General features: G+C 44.0%; 1 protein-coding gene and 2 non-coding genes across 3 annotated transcripts; all 3 read left to right on the top strand.

Annotated features, from left to right (window-relative positions):
• Positions 1–4,140: 4,140 nt before the first annotated feature.
• Positions 4,141–8,948, top strand: Rpl30 (ribosomal protein L30). The gene is made up of 5 exons (XM_004663055.2): positions 4,141–4,241; positions 4,349–4,401; positions 4,634–4,779; positions 7,995–8,125; positions 8,849–8,948. Exons 2-5 carry the CDS (start codon positions 4,381–4,383, stop codon positions 8,896–8,898), a joined length of 348 nt encoding a protein of 115 aa, XP_004663112.1. The 5' UTR covers positions 4,141–4,241; positions 4,349–4,380; the 3' UTR covers positions 8,899–8,948.
• On the top strand, positions 6,600–6,743 carry LOC123459178. Its single transcript, XR_006636080.1, has one exon. It is a non-coding gene; the product is annotated as a small nucleolar RNA SNORA79 (small nucleolar RNA).
• LOC123459106 lies at positions 8,513–8,649 on the top strand. Its single transcript, XR_006636022.1, has one exon. It is a non-coding gene; the product is annotated as a small nucleolar RNA SNORA72 (small nucleolar RNA).
• Positions 8,949–13,876: the final 4,928 nt, after the last annotated feature.

Raw genomic sequence — 13,876 nt, 5'->3', positions numbered from 1 at the left:
TGACCTGGGTACTGGGAAATCGAACCCAGGCCATTAAGCTCTGCAAACTACTGAGCCATCTCTCCAGCCCTGTAGTAGATTTTTTTTTTTAATGATAGTAATCTTCTAACATAGGGGTTAGCAAATTATGGCCCACAGGCTAATTTTGGCCAACTGAATGATTTTGTCTAAATATTTTCCTGGTAGGCTGGGAAGATGGTTCAGTGGTTAAAGTCACTTGCAAAGTCTGCTGGCCTGGATTCAGTTCCCCAGCCATCCAAATAAACCTGGATGCAAAAAGTGGTGCAAGTATCTAGCATTCGCTTGCAGCAGCAAGAGACCCTGGAGTGCCTCATTCTCCCCACCCACATGCAAATAAATAAATGAAAGTTTTAACAACAAAAAGGTTTTCCAGGGAAGGGGGGATTGCTCAATGGGTAGAATCACTTGCTGTACAAGTGTGAGGGCCTGAGTTCTATCACCAGCACCTGCATAAAAAGCTGGGCCTTGCCAGGTGTGGTGGTGCACACCTTTAATTGGGCATGCCTTTAATTCCAGCCCTCAGGAGGCAGAGGTAGGAGGACCGCGGAGAGTTCTAGCTACCCTGAGACTACATAGTGAATTCCACATCAGCCTGAACCAGAGTGAAACCCTATCTCAAAAAACCAAATAAGTAAATTTAAAAAAGGGGGGGCTAGAGAGGTTGCTCAGCAGCTAAAGGAGATTGGTTGTGAAGTCTGATGGCCCATGTTTAATTCTCTAATACTCAGGTAAAGCCAGAAGCACAAAGTGGTGCATGCATCTGGAGTTCATTTGCAGTGACTAAAGGCCCATTCCTTCCTTCCTTCCTTTCCTTCTTTCTTTCTGCTTGCAAGAAAAAGAAAAACACGTTGGCTGTGGCTTTGGACCCTTGCACCTCCAGCATGGTGGGGGGGGGGTGAGTGATCCTCCTCCTCTGGCCTCTGCATACACATGTGTGCATGATCTCCACACACATGTACACACATGCATATACCACATACACACACTTTACAAAAAACAAGGTTCTACAGGATGTTACCATTCCACAGTAAGATCTCTGTGTGCAGACAGTCCTTTCTATATAGAGACAGGAAACCCAGTATGAAAAGTACCTCAGCAAGTTCACTTTGCTACCTTTATGAACTAAAATGGAGATGAGAAGGCTGGGGAGGTAGCTGAGCAGTTACAGCCACTTGCTTGCAAAGTCTGACAGCCTGGGTTTGATTTCTCAGTACCCACCTAAAGCCAGATGCAGGAAGTGGCACATGCATCTGGAGTTCATTTGCAGTGGCAAAAGGCCCTGGTGTGTCCATTCTTTCTGCTTGCAAATAAATAATAAAATGGAATAGCTATTCTGTTTTGAAGGAAAGTTAAGTGTATACATCAAAAAATATGCAATGAGGGCTGGAGAGATGTTTAGCAGTTAAAGCGCTTGCCTGTGAAGCCTAAGGACCCCGGTTCAAGGCTTGATTCCCTAGGACCCACGTTAGCCAGATGCACAAAAGGGGGCACATGCATCTGGAATTCGTCTGCAGTGGCTGGAAGCCCTGACGCGCCCATTCTCTGTCTCTCTCTCTGCCTCTTTCTCTGTCTGTTGCTCTCAAATAAATAAATAAAAATAAACCAAAAAAAAATTTTAAATATGCAATGTTGTGTATACCTGTTTATATATATGTATACACATATAAAATGTGATATATATATACATATCCTTGTTCTGCCATAAAGCAGAATAAACTCTAGTTATTTAAAAAAAAAAAACACAAATTAACCTGAAGGACATTGTTAAGTGAAATAGCCAGGCACAGAAAGACATATATTTCATGCTGACTTTAAAGATTATCTATGGGGGTTGGAGAGATAGCTCAGCCTTTAAAGGCACTTGCTTACAAAACCTGACAGCTAGGATTCAATTCCCCATGACCCACATAAAGCCTGGTGCAAAGAGTGGCACATGTGTCTGCAGTTTGTTAGCAGGTGCAGAAGGCCCTGGTTCATCCATACTCACTCCCATTCTCTCTCTTATAAATAATAAAAACAATTAAACCATTATCTATAATGTCAGTGTTGAACTCATAGAGTACAATGGTGGCAAGCAAACAAGAACTGAGCGAGAATGGAGACATGTCAATTAAAAGAGTACAAGATTCATTGCACACACATTCACTGTAGTTAGCAATGTCTCCCTTCCCTTCCTTCTGCCTGTGATCAAACCTTCTGTTGTCAGTTAGTTTGATACAGGGTCTCATATAGCCCCTGCTGGCCTAAAACTTGCTGTATAGCCAAAATTAGTTCTGAACTCCTGATTCTCCTTCCTCTACCTCCCAAGTGCTGGGATACAGGCTTGTGCCTGATTACCTCTGACAAATGCTTATTTCCAGTTTTATCCTTTATAAAATAAAACTAATAAAGCCGGGCGTGGTGGTGCACACCTTTAATCCTAGCACTCGGGAGGCAGAGGTAAGGAAGATCACCATGTGTTCAGGGCCACCTACATAGACTACATAGAGACTATATAGTGAATTCCAGGTCAGCCTGAGCTACAGTGAGACCCCACCTTGAAAAACCAAATAATAATAATAAGGCTAATATCTATGCAGTTTTGTAATTATAAGTCAAAGTTTGTGAAATGTACACCTAAGTCTACACAAAAGCTAATCACGCTTAATATGATAACCTAACTCTATTATGTAGTCACATCAAAATTGATCATGGCAGTTGAATACACTTTAATTGTGAAAATACCTAAATTGCAGATCTGGGTTCTGGCCCTACCTCTGACAATATATTTGTAAATAAAAAATTACTCTTATGGGCTGGAGAGATGGCTTAGTGGTTAAGGTGCTTACCTGCGAAGCCTAAGGACCCAGGTTGGATTCCCCAGATCCCACATAAGCCAGATGCATAAGGTGGCACATGTGTCTGGAGTTCTTTTGCAATGGCTGGAAGCCATGGTGTGCCCAGTCTGTCTGTCTCTAATAAATAAAAATATTTTAAAAATTACTCTCATAGATGTGTGTATGAAGTACTATAAAGTACTATAGGTGGGGTAGGGTTCCAAACACAGCACACATTTAGAAAAATTATTTGGATATGGCAGTTCCTTCCTTCTTCTTGGGCAAATTATATAACTTACGGGTCTGCTACTTTTTTTTTTTTTTTTTTTTTTTTTTGGTTTTTCAAGGTAGGATTTCATGTTGGCTCATGCTGACCTGGAACTCACTATGTAGTCTCAGGGTGGCCTCCAACTCACTGCCTCACGGCGATCCTCCGGGAGTGCTGGGATTAAAGGCGTGCACCACAACGCCCAGCTTTTTTTTAATTTTTAAAAAATATTTTATTGAGACTGGAGAGATGGCTTAGCGGTTAAGGTGTTTGCCTGCAAAGCCAAAGGATCCGGTTTGACTCTTCAGGACCCAGTAAGCCAGATGCACAAGGGGGTGCATGCCTCTGGAGTTCTTTGCAATGGCTGGAGGGCCTGGCGCACTCATTCTCTCTTCCTCTCTCTGCCTCTTTCTCTCTCATATAAATAAATAAAAATAAAGTTTAAAAAACATTTTTCATTTTTTGAGGGATTGAGAAAGAGGGGGAGAGGACAGAATGGGTTCGCCAGGCCCTCCAGCCACTGGAAACTCCAGACGCATGCTCCCCCTTGTGCATCTGGCTTACGTGGGTCCTGGGGAACTGAACTCTGGTCCTTAAGCTTTGCAGGCAAACGCCTTAACACCTGAGCCATTTCGCCAGGCCACTACCTATAATCTTCAGTAAACCGTCACTTTACACAGACCAAGTTTAACGTTTTAACAGCAAAACGACTTTTTGCTGGTCGTCTTTTCTGTGCAAAGAAGGCTCACAAGTTCACTGAGCACGGCCACAAAAGGCGTTTTGGCACGTCTGCGACGAGTTCTCTTCAGAGACCCGCATCCTGGAAGGTGGTAGGGCCGTGATGCCGGAAGTGCGCCGGAGCCTGCCCGGGCGGCCTCCAAGCTGCGAGAAGAGCCAGGTGGCCCCGCTTCCGGAGAGCATCGCAACTACGGGACACACGGAACCTTAGGAGCCAGCCAACAGCCCAGCCTCGAGTCCATTTCGTGGTTACCCTTGTTCACGCGAGGTGGCCTTCCGCTCTCAGCCCCGCCCCCGGCTTGGGAGCAGCTTCCGTTTCCTGTCCCGGCCGGGAAGAGCTTTGCATTGTGGGAGCGTCTTCCTTTCTCGCTCCCCTGCCATCTTGGCGGCTGCTCTTGGTGAGTGAGCTCCCTTGGATGGAGGATTGGGAAGCGTAGGGAGCCCTGGGGGTGACATTTGCCGCTCCGGATACTAAGTCTCTTGTCCCGGCCTCTATGTGTTCTAGGTTGGGGCCCGTCCCGCACCTAAGGCAGGAAGATGGTGGCCGCAAAGAAGACGGTGAGTAGAGCAGGCCGGGCGGAAGCCGATTCACGTGCGGAGACGTGTGGGCCGGGGCGGGTGATGGGAGCGCATGGGGCGGGCAGCAGGCTCGGGGCCGTCGAAGGATTCCAAAGGGAACCCGAGAGAACCTCGGCGGCTTCGGAGGATGTAAGGGACTGGGTTCCAGAGAGCTAGAGGCGGTTTACAGGATGGAGGTTTTTCAAGGCGGTGCTGGATGTTTGTATTGTAGAAAAAGTCCCTGGAGTCCATCAACTCGAGGCTCCAGCTCGTCATGAAGAGTGGAAAGTACGTGCTGGGGTACAAGCAGACGCTGAAGATGATCAGACAGGGCAAAGCGAAATTGGTCATCCTCGCCAACAACTGCCCGGCGTTGAGGTAATGGAACCTGAGTGTGCATAGCCGACCGAGTTCATCGTCAACGAATCCCTGGGTTTCATGCATAACTTGCCTTTTTAAGGGAACACTTGCAAGATATGTAAGGGTGGTTGTTTTGACGGTGTTGGGACCTTGCTTTTTATATCCTCTTCAGGAGGTTTTCTGTATATTTAACCTTTGAAGGGAGAGATATATGGTAGGAAGGATGGAAATTATAGAATGTCAGTTTAAAGGAAACAGACACAATGTGTTTTTTTCCCGCATGTATTTTAGGTCCTGTTGTATTTCTAGGTTTAGATGCTTGAAAGAGGTGCTTCGTTGTATTCTTGTTTTAGTGTAGAAAAGCCAACTAAGAAAGGTTTGGCTGGGTCGTGTAGTTGAAGGTACCAATCACCAAATCACCTAGGGCAGCCTAGAGGGTCAATTTTCTGACACACAGTTTTGAAATTGAACCAGGTGTTGATTGTAAGGAAGTTAAAACAGCTTGCAGAATCTTGATATATTTTTTCCCTTTGGCATTTTATGTAGGGTATCTGCACTTATTAGCAAAATGTGGAATATGTGGCCTTTTTTAAAAAAACATAGTTAGCATTTTTCATCGTTATTTATTTGAGAAAGAGGCAGAAAGAGAGAGTAGGTATGCCAGGGCCTTCAGCAGCTGCAAAGGAACACCTGACATATGCACCACCTTGTGCATCTGGTTTACATAGGTCCTAGGGAATTGAACCTGGGTTCTTTGGCTTTGCAGGCAAGCACCTTAACCACTAAGCCATCTCTCCAGCCCTGGTCTTATTTTTAAACCATTTCTAGGTGTTTTTAAAAAGTGTTTTATATTTTATTTATTATTTGACAGAATGAGAGAGAGAGAGAATCGGGCCACTGTAAACAGGCACATGCTCCATGGGTCCTGGGGAATCAAACCTTGGTCCTTTGGCTTTGCCTGAACCACTAAGCCATCCCTCCAGTCCGTTGTTTTGTTTTAAACCTACTTTGTATAAGGCTGCAAAGGAATTCATGGGCTTTAAAAGGCTCAGATTCAGTGGGTCTGGGCTGGAGCCTGAGATGCACTTCTTTTTTTTTTTTTTAATTTTTATTAACATTTTCCATGATTATAAAATATATCCCATGGTAATTCCCTCCCTCCCCACCCCCACACTTTCCCGTTTGAAATTCCATTCTCCATCATATTACCTCCCCATTACAATCATTGTAATTACATATATACAATATCAACCTATTAAGTATCCTCCTCCCTTCCTTTCTCCACCCTTTATGTCTCCTTTTCAACTTACTGGCCTCTGCTACTAAGCATTTTCATTCTCACGCAGAAGCCCAGTCATCTGTAGCTAGGATCCACATATGAGAGAGAACATGTGGCGCTTGGCTTTCTGGGCCTGGGTTACCTCACTTAGTATAATACTTTCCAGGTCCATCCATTTTTCTGCAAATTTCATAACTTCATTTTTCTTTATCGCTGAGTAGAACTCCATTGTATTTCTTCCTTTGAGAACTCTCTATTTAGCTCCATAGCCCATTTTTTGATTGGCTGAGATGCACTTCTAACATGGCTCTTGTAGCACTATGATGATCTGTGGGTGCTCATGCTAAATGATGAGATTCTGTGAGCTTTAAAATTCCTAAAACCAATTTTGTCCACCAAGTTAACACTGAAGTGATTTTGTCGAGGTAAATAATGCCATCTCTGGGATTCAAGGCACTGGTGGGTGCTGGAAATGGCTTATTTTAAAGATAGCTTGGGTTTGGATTCTGGGGCCTCCATTATCTCTGCCTTGGTTTCCGTTGGTTAAAAATGAGTGCATTGATGACTGTTCCTCCTATTGCCTTCAGTCCTGGCCCTAGGATTTTAAGTCATCATAGATTAAAATTTGATTTTCTTCACTCAGAGAATATTAGGATAATGGGATTATCTGTGGATTCTCTGAAATTTGCGGAGTCAAACAGTTTTGTTTTTTTTAAATTGAGCACATAATAGCTGCATTAGAGGTGGTCATGAGAAATACATTGTCACCAATGTTAACATTGATATGTGTGTGTGTGTGTGTGTGTGTGTGTGTGTGTGTGTGTGTGTAGGGGGTCTCTAGCACAAGCTAACCTGTAACTCAGCAGTCCTACCTTTGCCTTCCTAGTGCAAATGAGATTAAAAGCATGTCCCACCACTCCCTGCTGATTGTTTTTTTAGGAAAATATTTTATTGATTTACTTATTTCATAGGGAGAGAGAGGGAATGGGTGTGCCAGGGCCTTCAGCCACTGCAAAAAAAAAAAACCAGTTGCATGTGCCCCCTTGTGCATCTGGCTTACATGGGTCTTGGGGAATCGAACCTGGGTCCTTTGGCTTTGCAGACAAGTACCTTAACCACTAAGCCATCTCTCCAGCCCTGGCTTTTTTTTTTTTTTTTTTTTTTTTTTTGACAAGCAGAGAGACAAATAGAGAAAGGTGCACCTGGACCTCCAGCTGCTGCAAACAAACTCCACCTTCACGTGCCACTATCTGGCTTTATGTGGGTACTAGTAAATCTATATCCCCAGTTGTCGGGCTTTGCCGGCAAGCCCTTTAACCCCTGGGCCATCTCTCCAACCCTGATTAGCTTTTTTAAATTTTTCATTTATTTATTTGAGAAGAGAATTGGTGCACTGGGGCCTCTTGCCACTGCACATGAACTCCAGATGTATATGTCACTTGGTGCATCTGACTTTATGTGGATACTGGGGAGTTGAACCCAGGTAGTTAGATTTTTTCAGGCAAGTGCCTTTAACCACTGGGCAGTTATCTCCATCCAGTCCCCTGATTGCTTTTTGAATTTGCATTCTACCCTCTTCCTGTTAACATTAAAGGTGGTAGGTGTTGACTTGGGATGCAGAGGTAGGAGGATCACCATGTTCAAGGCCAGCCTGGGGCTGCAGAGTGAGTTCCAGGTCAACCTGGGCTAGAGTGAGACTGTACCCCCCCCCCCAAAAAAAAACAAAAGATGATAGGTGTTTAGATAGCTTGATAGCCTTATTATATTTAAAGAATCCAAATGCAAATTGGTGGGTTTTTTTGGTGGGTATGTTTCTAAGAGTGGTAAGTGGTTTAGTTACTGTTAGAAAGCCTTGCCATTTTTAAAGCTGATAAAAGAAATTTTATGTTTATGTTTAATTTGTCTTAATTTAGTATGTGGTATTTATTTCCCTCTTTTTTATTGATTCCCAAAGGAAATCTGAGATAGAATACTATGCTATGTTGGCCAAAACTGGTGTCCATCACTATAGTGGCAATAATATTGAATTGGGCACAGCATGTGGGAAATACTACAGAGTATGCACATTGTCTATCATTGATCCAGGTATGCTTTTAAACTTTTTTTTTTTTTTTTTTTTTTGCTTTCTAATGTAAAATAAGTACTCCTCATTTTTGGTTCCTAAGTTCAGGTTTTATAAGTTTAACATAACAGGAGGTAATGATGCAGAATTATGTTGCAGAGAACTGATGAGGCACACCAGTGCCTTGTAATTGGTTTTGCTGTACATAAAAAGGAGTTTGCACTTTGAGATTATGAGCTTTGTTTTAATGAAGCACCTAAGGAGTAATGACTTAGGACATCGGTATAAGGGGGAAATAATCAGGTGAAATTAGAAAAGAGTATCCGTTATGCCTGGAAACAACTAAAATACCTACAAATAACAGGTTATGTTATGTTTTGAATTCGAAAATTTTGAGTTGCCCCATAGTGTTGCGAATATTCTCGCTGTTCTGATTTTCTAGTAATCTGGACAGGCTAAACATTCGCTATAGTAAGACCATGCATGTGTCCCCAGACCTAGGTCTTCTCTTTCCCTAGGTCTGGTTTTATCAATGCTGGTGATAAACCCAGTCTGTGATCTTGTGGTGACCAAGAGTGTGGGTTCTGTCACTGATAGTGAGAGAAGTGACAGTGCAGCTACTGCAGTCATTTGCAGATGTCATTGCTTCATCTGCTCTCGTCTGAAGAATGTAGATACTGCAGGGACATTTTGTGATTGTCATTTGCCACTAAATGAATTGTTAAACTACTGTTTTTATTTTCTAGGTGATTCTGACATTATTAGAAGCATGCCAGAGCAGACTGGTGAAAAGTAAACTATATAAAAATTTTCTTTAATAAAACTTGGCAGAGCTTGTTTTAAAAACCTTTGTATCCATTTTGGTTCTTTGTTTCTTTTACTTTTAGATTCCTTATACTTGAAAGTAGGATTAGAGGGATAGTACAGATAGATTTAATGGAAAGATGGTAAAGTGTCAAGTATACAACTTTCCTTTTTTTTTTAAAGGTAGGGTTTTCTAGGCTCAGGCTGACCTGGAATTTGCTACATCAGGGTGGCCTTGAACTCACGATGACTCTTCTACCTCTGCCTCCAAAGTGCTGAGATTAAAGGCGGGTGCCACCACACCCAGCTTTTAATCATGTTTATTTGCAAGGAGTGTGGGCACAATAGGGCCTCTTGCCCACGGCAGGAAGCTCATGCATGTATCTGGCTTCATGTGGATACTGAGAATTGAACCTGGGCTAGCAGGCTTTGAAAGCAAGTGCTTTTAACTGTTGGGTCCATCATTTGTGTTTCACTTACATTTTAATTTTTTTTAAAGACTTCTGGTGCTTTATTGAGAAGGAGGGAGGCAAACAGAGAGACTGGGCACAACAGGGCCTCTAGCCACTGCATTTAGCTTTGCATGGCTTTGTAGGCAAGTGCCTTAACTGCCAAGCCATCTCTCCAGCCCATTTTTTGTTTGTTTATTTGAGAAAGAGAAAGGCAGATAGAGAATGGGTGCTTAGGACCTCTAGGCACTGCAAACTCCAGACTCATGTACCCCCTTGTGCATCTGGCTTACGTGTATTCTGGGGAGTTGAACCTGGGTCTTTGGCTTTGCAGGCAAACACCTTAATGGCTAAACCATCTCTCCAGCCCCAGCCCGTGTTTTACTTATATTTTATGGCCTAGAAGAGGCTTTATATGTTTTTTAAGGTAGGGGCTCACCCCAGGCTGACCTGGAATTCACTGTGTAGTCTTGGTGACCTCAAACTAAAATAATTTTGTGCATGGGATTTGCCATTTGGGGCATGTCTTAGATTTTGGATAAACATGACTGAACTGTACCTTTTTTCGTGGGAGGGTTTCAGCCACTGCAGTCGAACTCCAGATGCGTGTGCCATCTAATGCACATGTGCAGCCTTGTGCTGCATCACCTTTGTGCCTGGCTTATGTGGGATCTGGGGAGAGATCAACATGGGTCTTTAGGATTCACAGGCAGACACCTTAATCGCCAAGCCATCTCTAGCTCCTGTACCTGTTTTTTAAGAGGTAGTCTTCATTATTCCAGTCTCAAGATGCAGCTTGGATTTTATATTTGAATATTGTTAAAAAGGCACTGGTATGGTTAAACACCCAGATTTTCAGTTTACCAAAGCTGTGTAAACAAGAGCATTAAAGTGAAATGTTTCCCCATCTTGAATTGCTACCACAGGCTGAGAAAAGTGCTATGAAATTATGAAATTTAGAAGGCTCTTTCCTGGGACAGTGCAGCAGAGTACGGAAAAGTTCTACTTGGACAGCATTTTTTTTTTTCAATTGAGACCAACAGAGAAAGGCAGATAGAGAATGGGCACACCTGGGCCGCTAGCCACTACAAAGGAACTCCAGACGCATGTGCCCCTTGTGCATCTGGCTAACGTGGGTCCTGGGGAATTGAGCCTCGAACTGGGGGTCCTTAGGCTTGACAGGCAAGCTCTTAACCACCAAGCTATCTCTCCAGCCCTTGGACAACTTTTGAATATGGCCACATCTTTAATGGATCTGAAGTGTCAAATTGCCCATGTGTGTTTTGTATTTAGTTCTAAAAGAAGTGAAGTATGGGCTGGAGCGATGGCTTAGCAGTTAAGATGCTTGCCTGCGAAGCCTAAGAACCCAGGTTTAATTCCCAGTACCTGTGTAAGCCAGGTGCACGGGATGATGCGTGCATCTGGAGTTCATTGGCCAGCACTCTGGAGGCAGAGGTAGGAGAGTTTGAGGCCACCCAGAGACTACATAGTGAATTCCAGGTCAGCCTGGGTTAGAGCAAGACCTTACCTCAAAACAACAACAACAAAAAGATGTGAAGTATGGTGTTGAGATTTTGCTCAACTGCATACCTCATCTTCCAACAATAAATGTCCTGTGGAACCTTTCCCTACTTGTTAATATCCTTTGGAATGCTTATGGTTAAATTGGAAGACAGTACTAACTGGATTGCATCTTGATATATATCGAGATGAAAGGTGCTTCCTTGCACGGTATGTGCCTTATGTAATCTAGGTTTTAAAAGACCATAGAGTGTCACAAGTAACAATGTCTTGGGTTTTATGATCAACTTGCCTCTTTCCCAACAGGTAGTTTATGGTTGATGAGGGAGACATGAAATGAATTAGTGTCAGAAATTTAATCTGAAGTTGTAGATGAACTCTGGAGAGTCCAGAATTTTTACTTATTTGACAGGAAGGCAGAATGGGCATGCCAGGGCCTTTAGCCACTGCAAATGACCCCCATAAGCATGCACCACCTAATGCCTCTGGCTTACATGGGTACTGGGGATTTGAACCTGGGTCCTTAGGCTTTGCAGGCAATTGCTTTACCTGCTAAGCCATCCTTCCAACTTACCCCCACATCCCCAAGTCTTGCTGTAGTCCAGGCTGGCCTGGACCTCACAGCAGTCTTATCATAGCCTCCCAAGTGCTGGGAATAAGGTGTGTACCCCTACAGGGCCTCCAGCCTCTGCAAGTGAACTCAGATGCTGAGTCCAGCTTTTCTAGAGTCAGACTCGTGCTCTGCCCATTTGGGAGCTGCACTGCCATTTTGTTGTGGGACAGTTCTAGGAGGTCTGTAGAAAATTCTTCCATTTGAAACTACTTTTTTTTTTTTTTTCTTGGTTTGAGATAGTGTCTCACTCTGGTCTGGGCTGACCTGGAATTAACTATGTAGTCTCAGGGTGGCCTAAAACTCATGGCGATCCTCCTACCTCTGCCTCCCGAGTGCTGGTATTAAAGGTGTGTACCACCAAGCCCGGCTTTCAAAACTACACCATGTTTTTAAACTGGCAGGTCTCCTGCTTGAGAGCATACTGAGACCAAGTGTCTTACCTGTTCTTAAGGTGCTCATGTTTACATATTCAGAATAGAGTATTTGAAATCTTTGAAAAGAATTGGTTAGTCTGCACTGTTTATACAAATTGTTAATCTGTTTCCATAGTTGAGATGTTTAAGTCTTAGGTTAAGGCAGTTTGTATGCTTATCTACCTGGTCAAGTTCTCTGCCACAGTAGGTCCATTCTTTCCCCCCTCTCCCTCCCTCTCCCCCCCCCCCCCCCCCGTCAAATAAGTGAAATAAATTTAAAAAAAAAAACTTAAAAAAAATTGCAGGGCTGGAGAGATGGCTTAGCGGTTAAGCGCTTGCCTGTGAAGCCTAAGGACCCCGGTTCAAGGCTCAGTTCCCCAGGTCCCACGTTAGCCAGATGCACAAGGGGGGGCGCACGCGCCTGGAGTTCATTTGCAGAGGCTGGAAGCCCTGGCGTGCCCATTCTCTCTCTCTCCCTCTATCTGTCTTTCTGTCTGTCGCTCTCAAATAAATAAAAAAAGACAAAAAAAATTTTTAAAAATTGCAGTTAAAGCACTTACTTGCAGAGCCTGAAGGCCTGGGTTCAGTTCCCTAGTACCCACATATGTAAAGCCAGATGTGCAAAGCAGCTCGTGTCTGCAATTTGTAGTGACACTAGGCCCTGGCTTGCCCATTCTCATTCTCTCTACTTAAAAACGTGTGTGTGTGTGTGTGTGTGTGTGTGTGTGTGTGTGTGTGTAGCCAGGCGTGGTGGCGCATGCCTTTAATCCCAGCACTCAAGAGGAAGAGGTAGAAGGATCACTGTGAGTTCGAGGCCACCCTGAAACTACATAGTTAATTTCAGGTTAGCCTGGACCAGAATGAGACCCTACCTCAAAAAACAAAGCCAAACAAACAAACAAAATGTGTGTGTGTGTGTTTGTAGGATATCACTCTAGCCCAGGCTAACCAGGAATTCACTATGTAGTCTCAGGCTGGCCTCAATCTCTCAGCGATCCTCCTGAAGTAAATAAAATAAAAGTTTAAAAAGTTGAAGTTGGATGCTGGGACATGGCTGGGAGGGGGTGAAGTGCTTGCCACGTAAGCATGAAGACCTGACTTTGGATCCTCAGCTCCCACATAGAAGCCAGGTGTGGCAGTGTGCTCCTGTAATCCCAACGCTGGGGCAGTAAAGACAAGGATACCTGGGGCTTGATAGCCAGCCCAGCTAGCCTACTGGGTGAGATGTGAGTTCTTTGAGACCCTGTCCCAAGGTGGAGAGCAATCGAGGAAGACAACATTGACCTCTGGCCTGCACAGGTGTGCCCACGCATGCAACATGAAATGCAGTTGGCATAGAGCAGTGGCAATAGCAAAAGGCCTGTGGAGAAGAAACCCCAGTTTTGGGCTGCTCTTGAATTGTGTAGGTCATTGTTCCATGGAGTAGTTTGATCTATTGTAGGAACTGCAAACTACTCGTGGACCTGCTGGCCCCTGTCTGCAGTGGAAAGAGGTTTGCTGCTGCTTTCTGGACATGCCTGAACTTTTCTAAGGACAAGCTCAACATGCTGTCTTAGTGAGGTGCCACTGAGACATAGCTGGACTGTTCATAGTGTCAGTCACATTGGCCTCTTAAAACTAAGGACTTAGGAGGATAGGTGTTCAACACTTTCAACTTCATGTCACTCAAAACAAAAAAAAAATGAGGGCTGGAGAGATGGCTTAGTGGTTAAGCGCTTGCCCGTGAAGCCTAAGGACCCCGGTTCGAGGCTCGGTTCCCCAGGTCCCACGTTAGCCGGATGCACAAGGGGGCGCACGCGTCTGGAGTTCGTTTGCAGAGGCTGGAAGCCCTGGCGCTCCCATTCTCTCTTTCCCTCTATCTGTCTTTCTCTCTGTGTCTGTCGCTCTCAAATTAATTAATTAATTAATTAAAAAAAATTGAATACTTCCTAGGGTTTAAACAGTTCCCTTCTTAACCTTGTTACTGTTTTTATC

Source organism: Jaculus jaculus, chromosome 2 (assembly GCF_020740685.1).
Source record: "Jaculus jaculus isolate mJacJac1 chromosome 2, mJacJac1.mat.Y.cur, whole genome shotgun sequence".
NCBI classification, from domain to species: Eukaryota; Metazoa; Chordata; class Mammalia; order Rodentia; family Dipodidae; genus Jaculus; species Jaculus jaculus.
The sequence above is the reverse complement of the archived record's forward strand: the minus strand, read 5'-3'. Positions and strand labels throughout refer to the sequence as shown.

Excerpts from the sequence above, each read along its gene's own strand:
- Rpl30 (XM_004663055.2), top strand. The coding sequence starts at position 4,381 with ATGGTGGCCGCAAAGAAGACG. Across the intron at positions 4,402-4,633 it reads TGGTGGCCGCAAAGAAGACG|AAAAAGTCCCTGGAGTCCAT; the intron begins GTGAGTAGAGCA and ends TTTGTATTGTAG. Across the intron at positions 4,780-7,994 it reads AACAACTGCCCGGCGTTGAG|GAAATCTGAGATAGAATACT; the intron begins GTAATGGAACCT and ends TGATTCCCAAAG.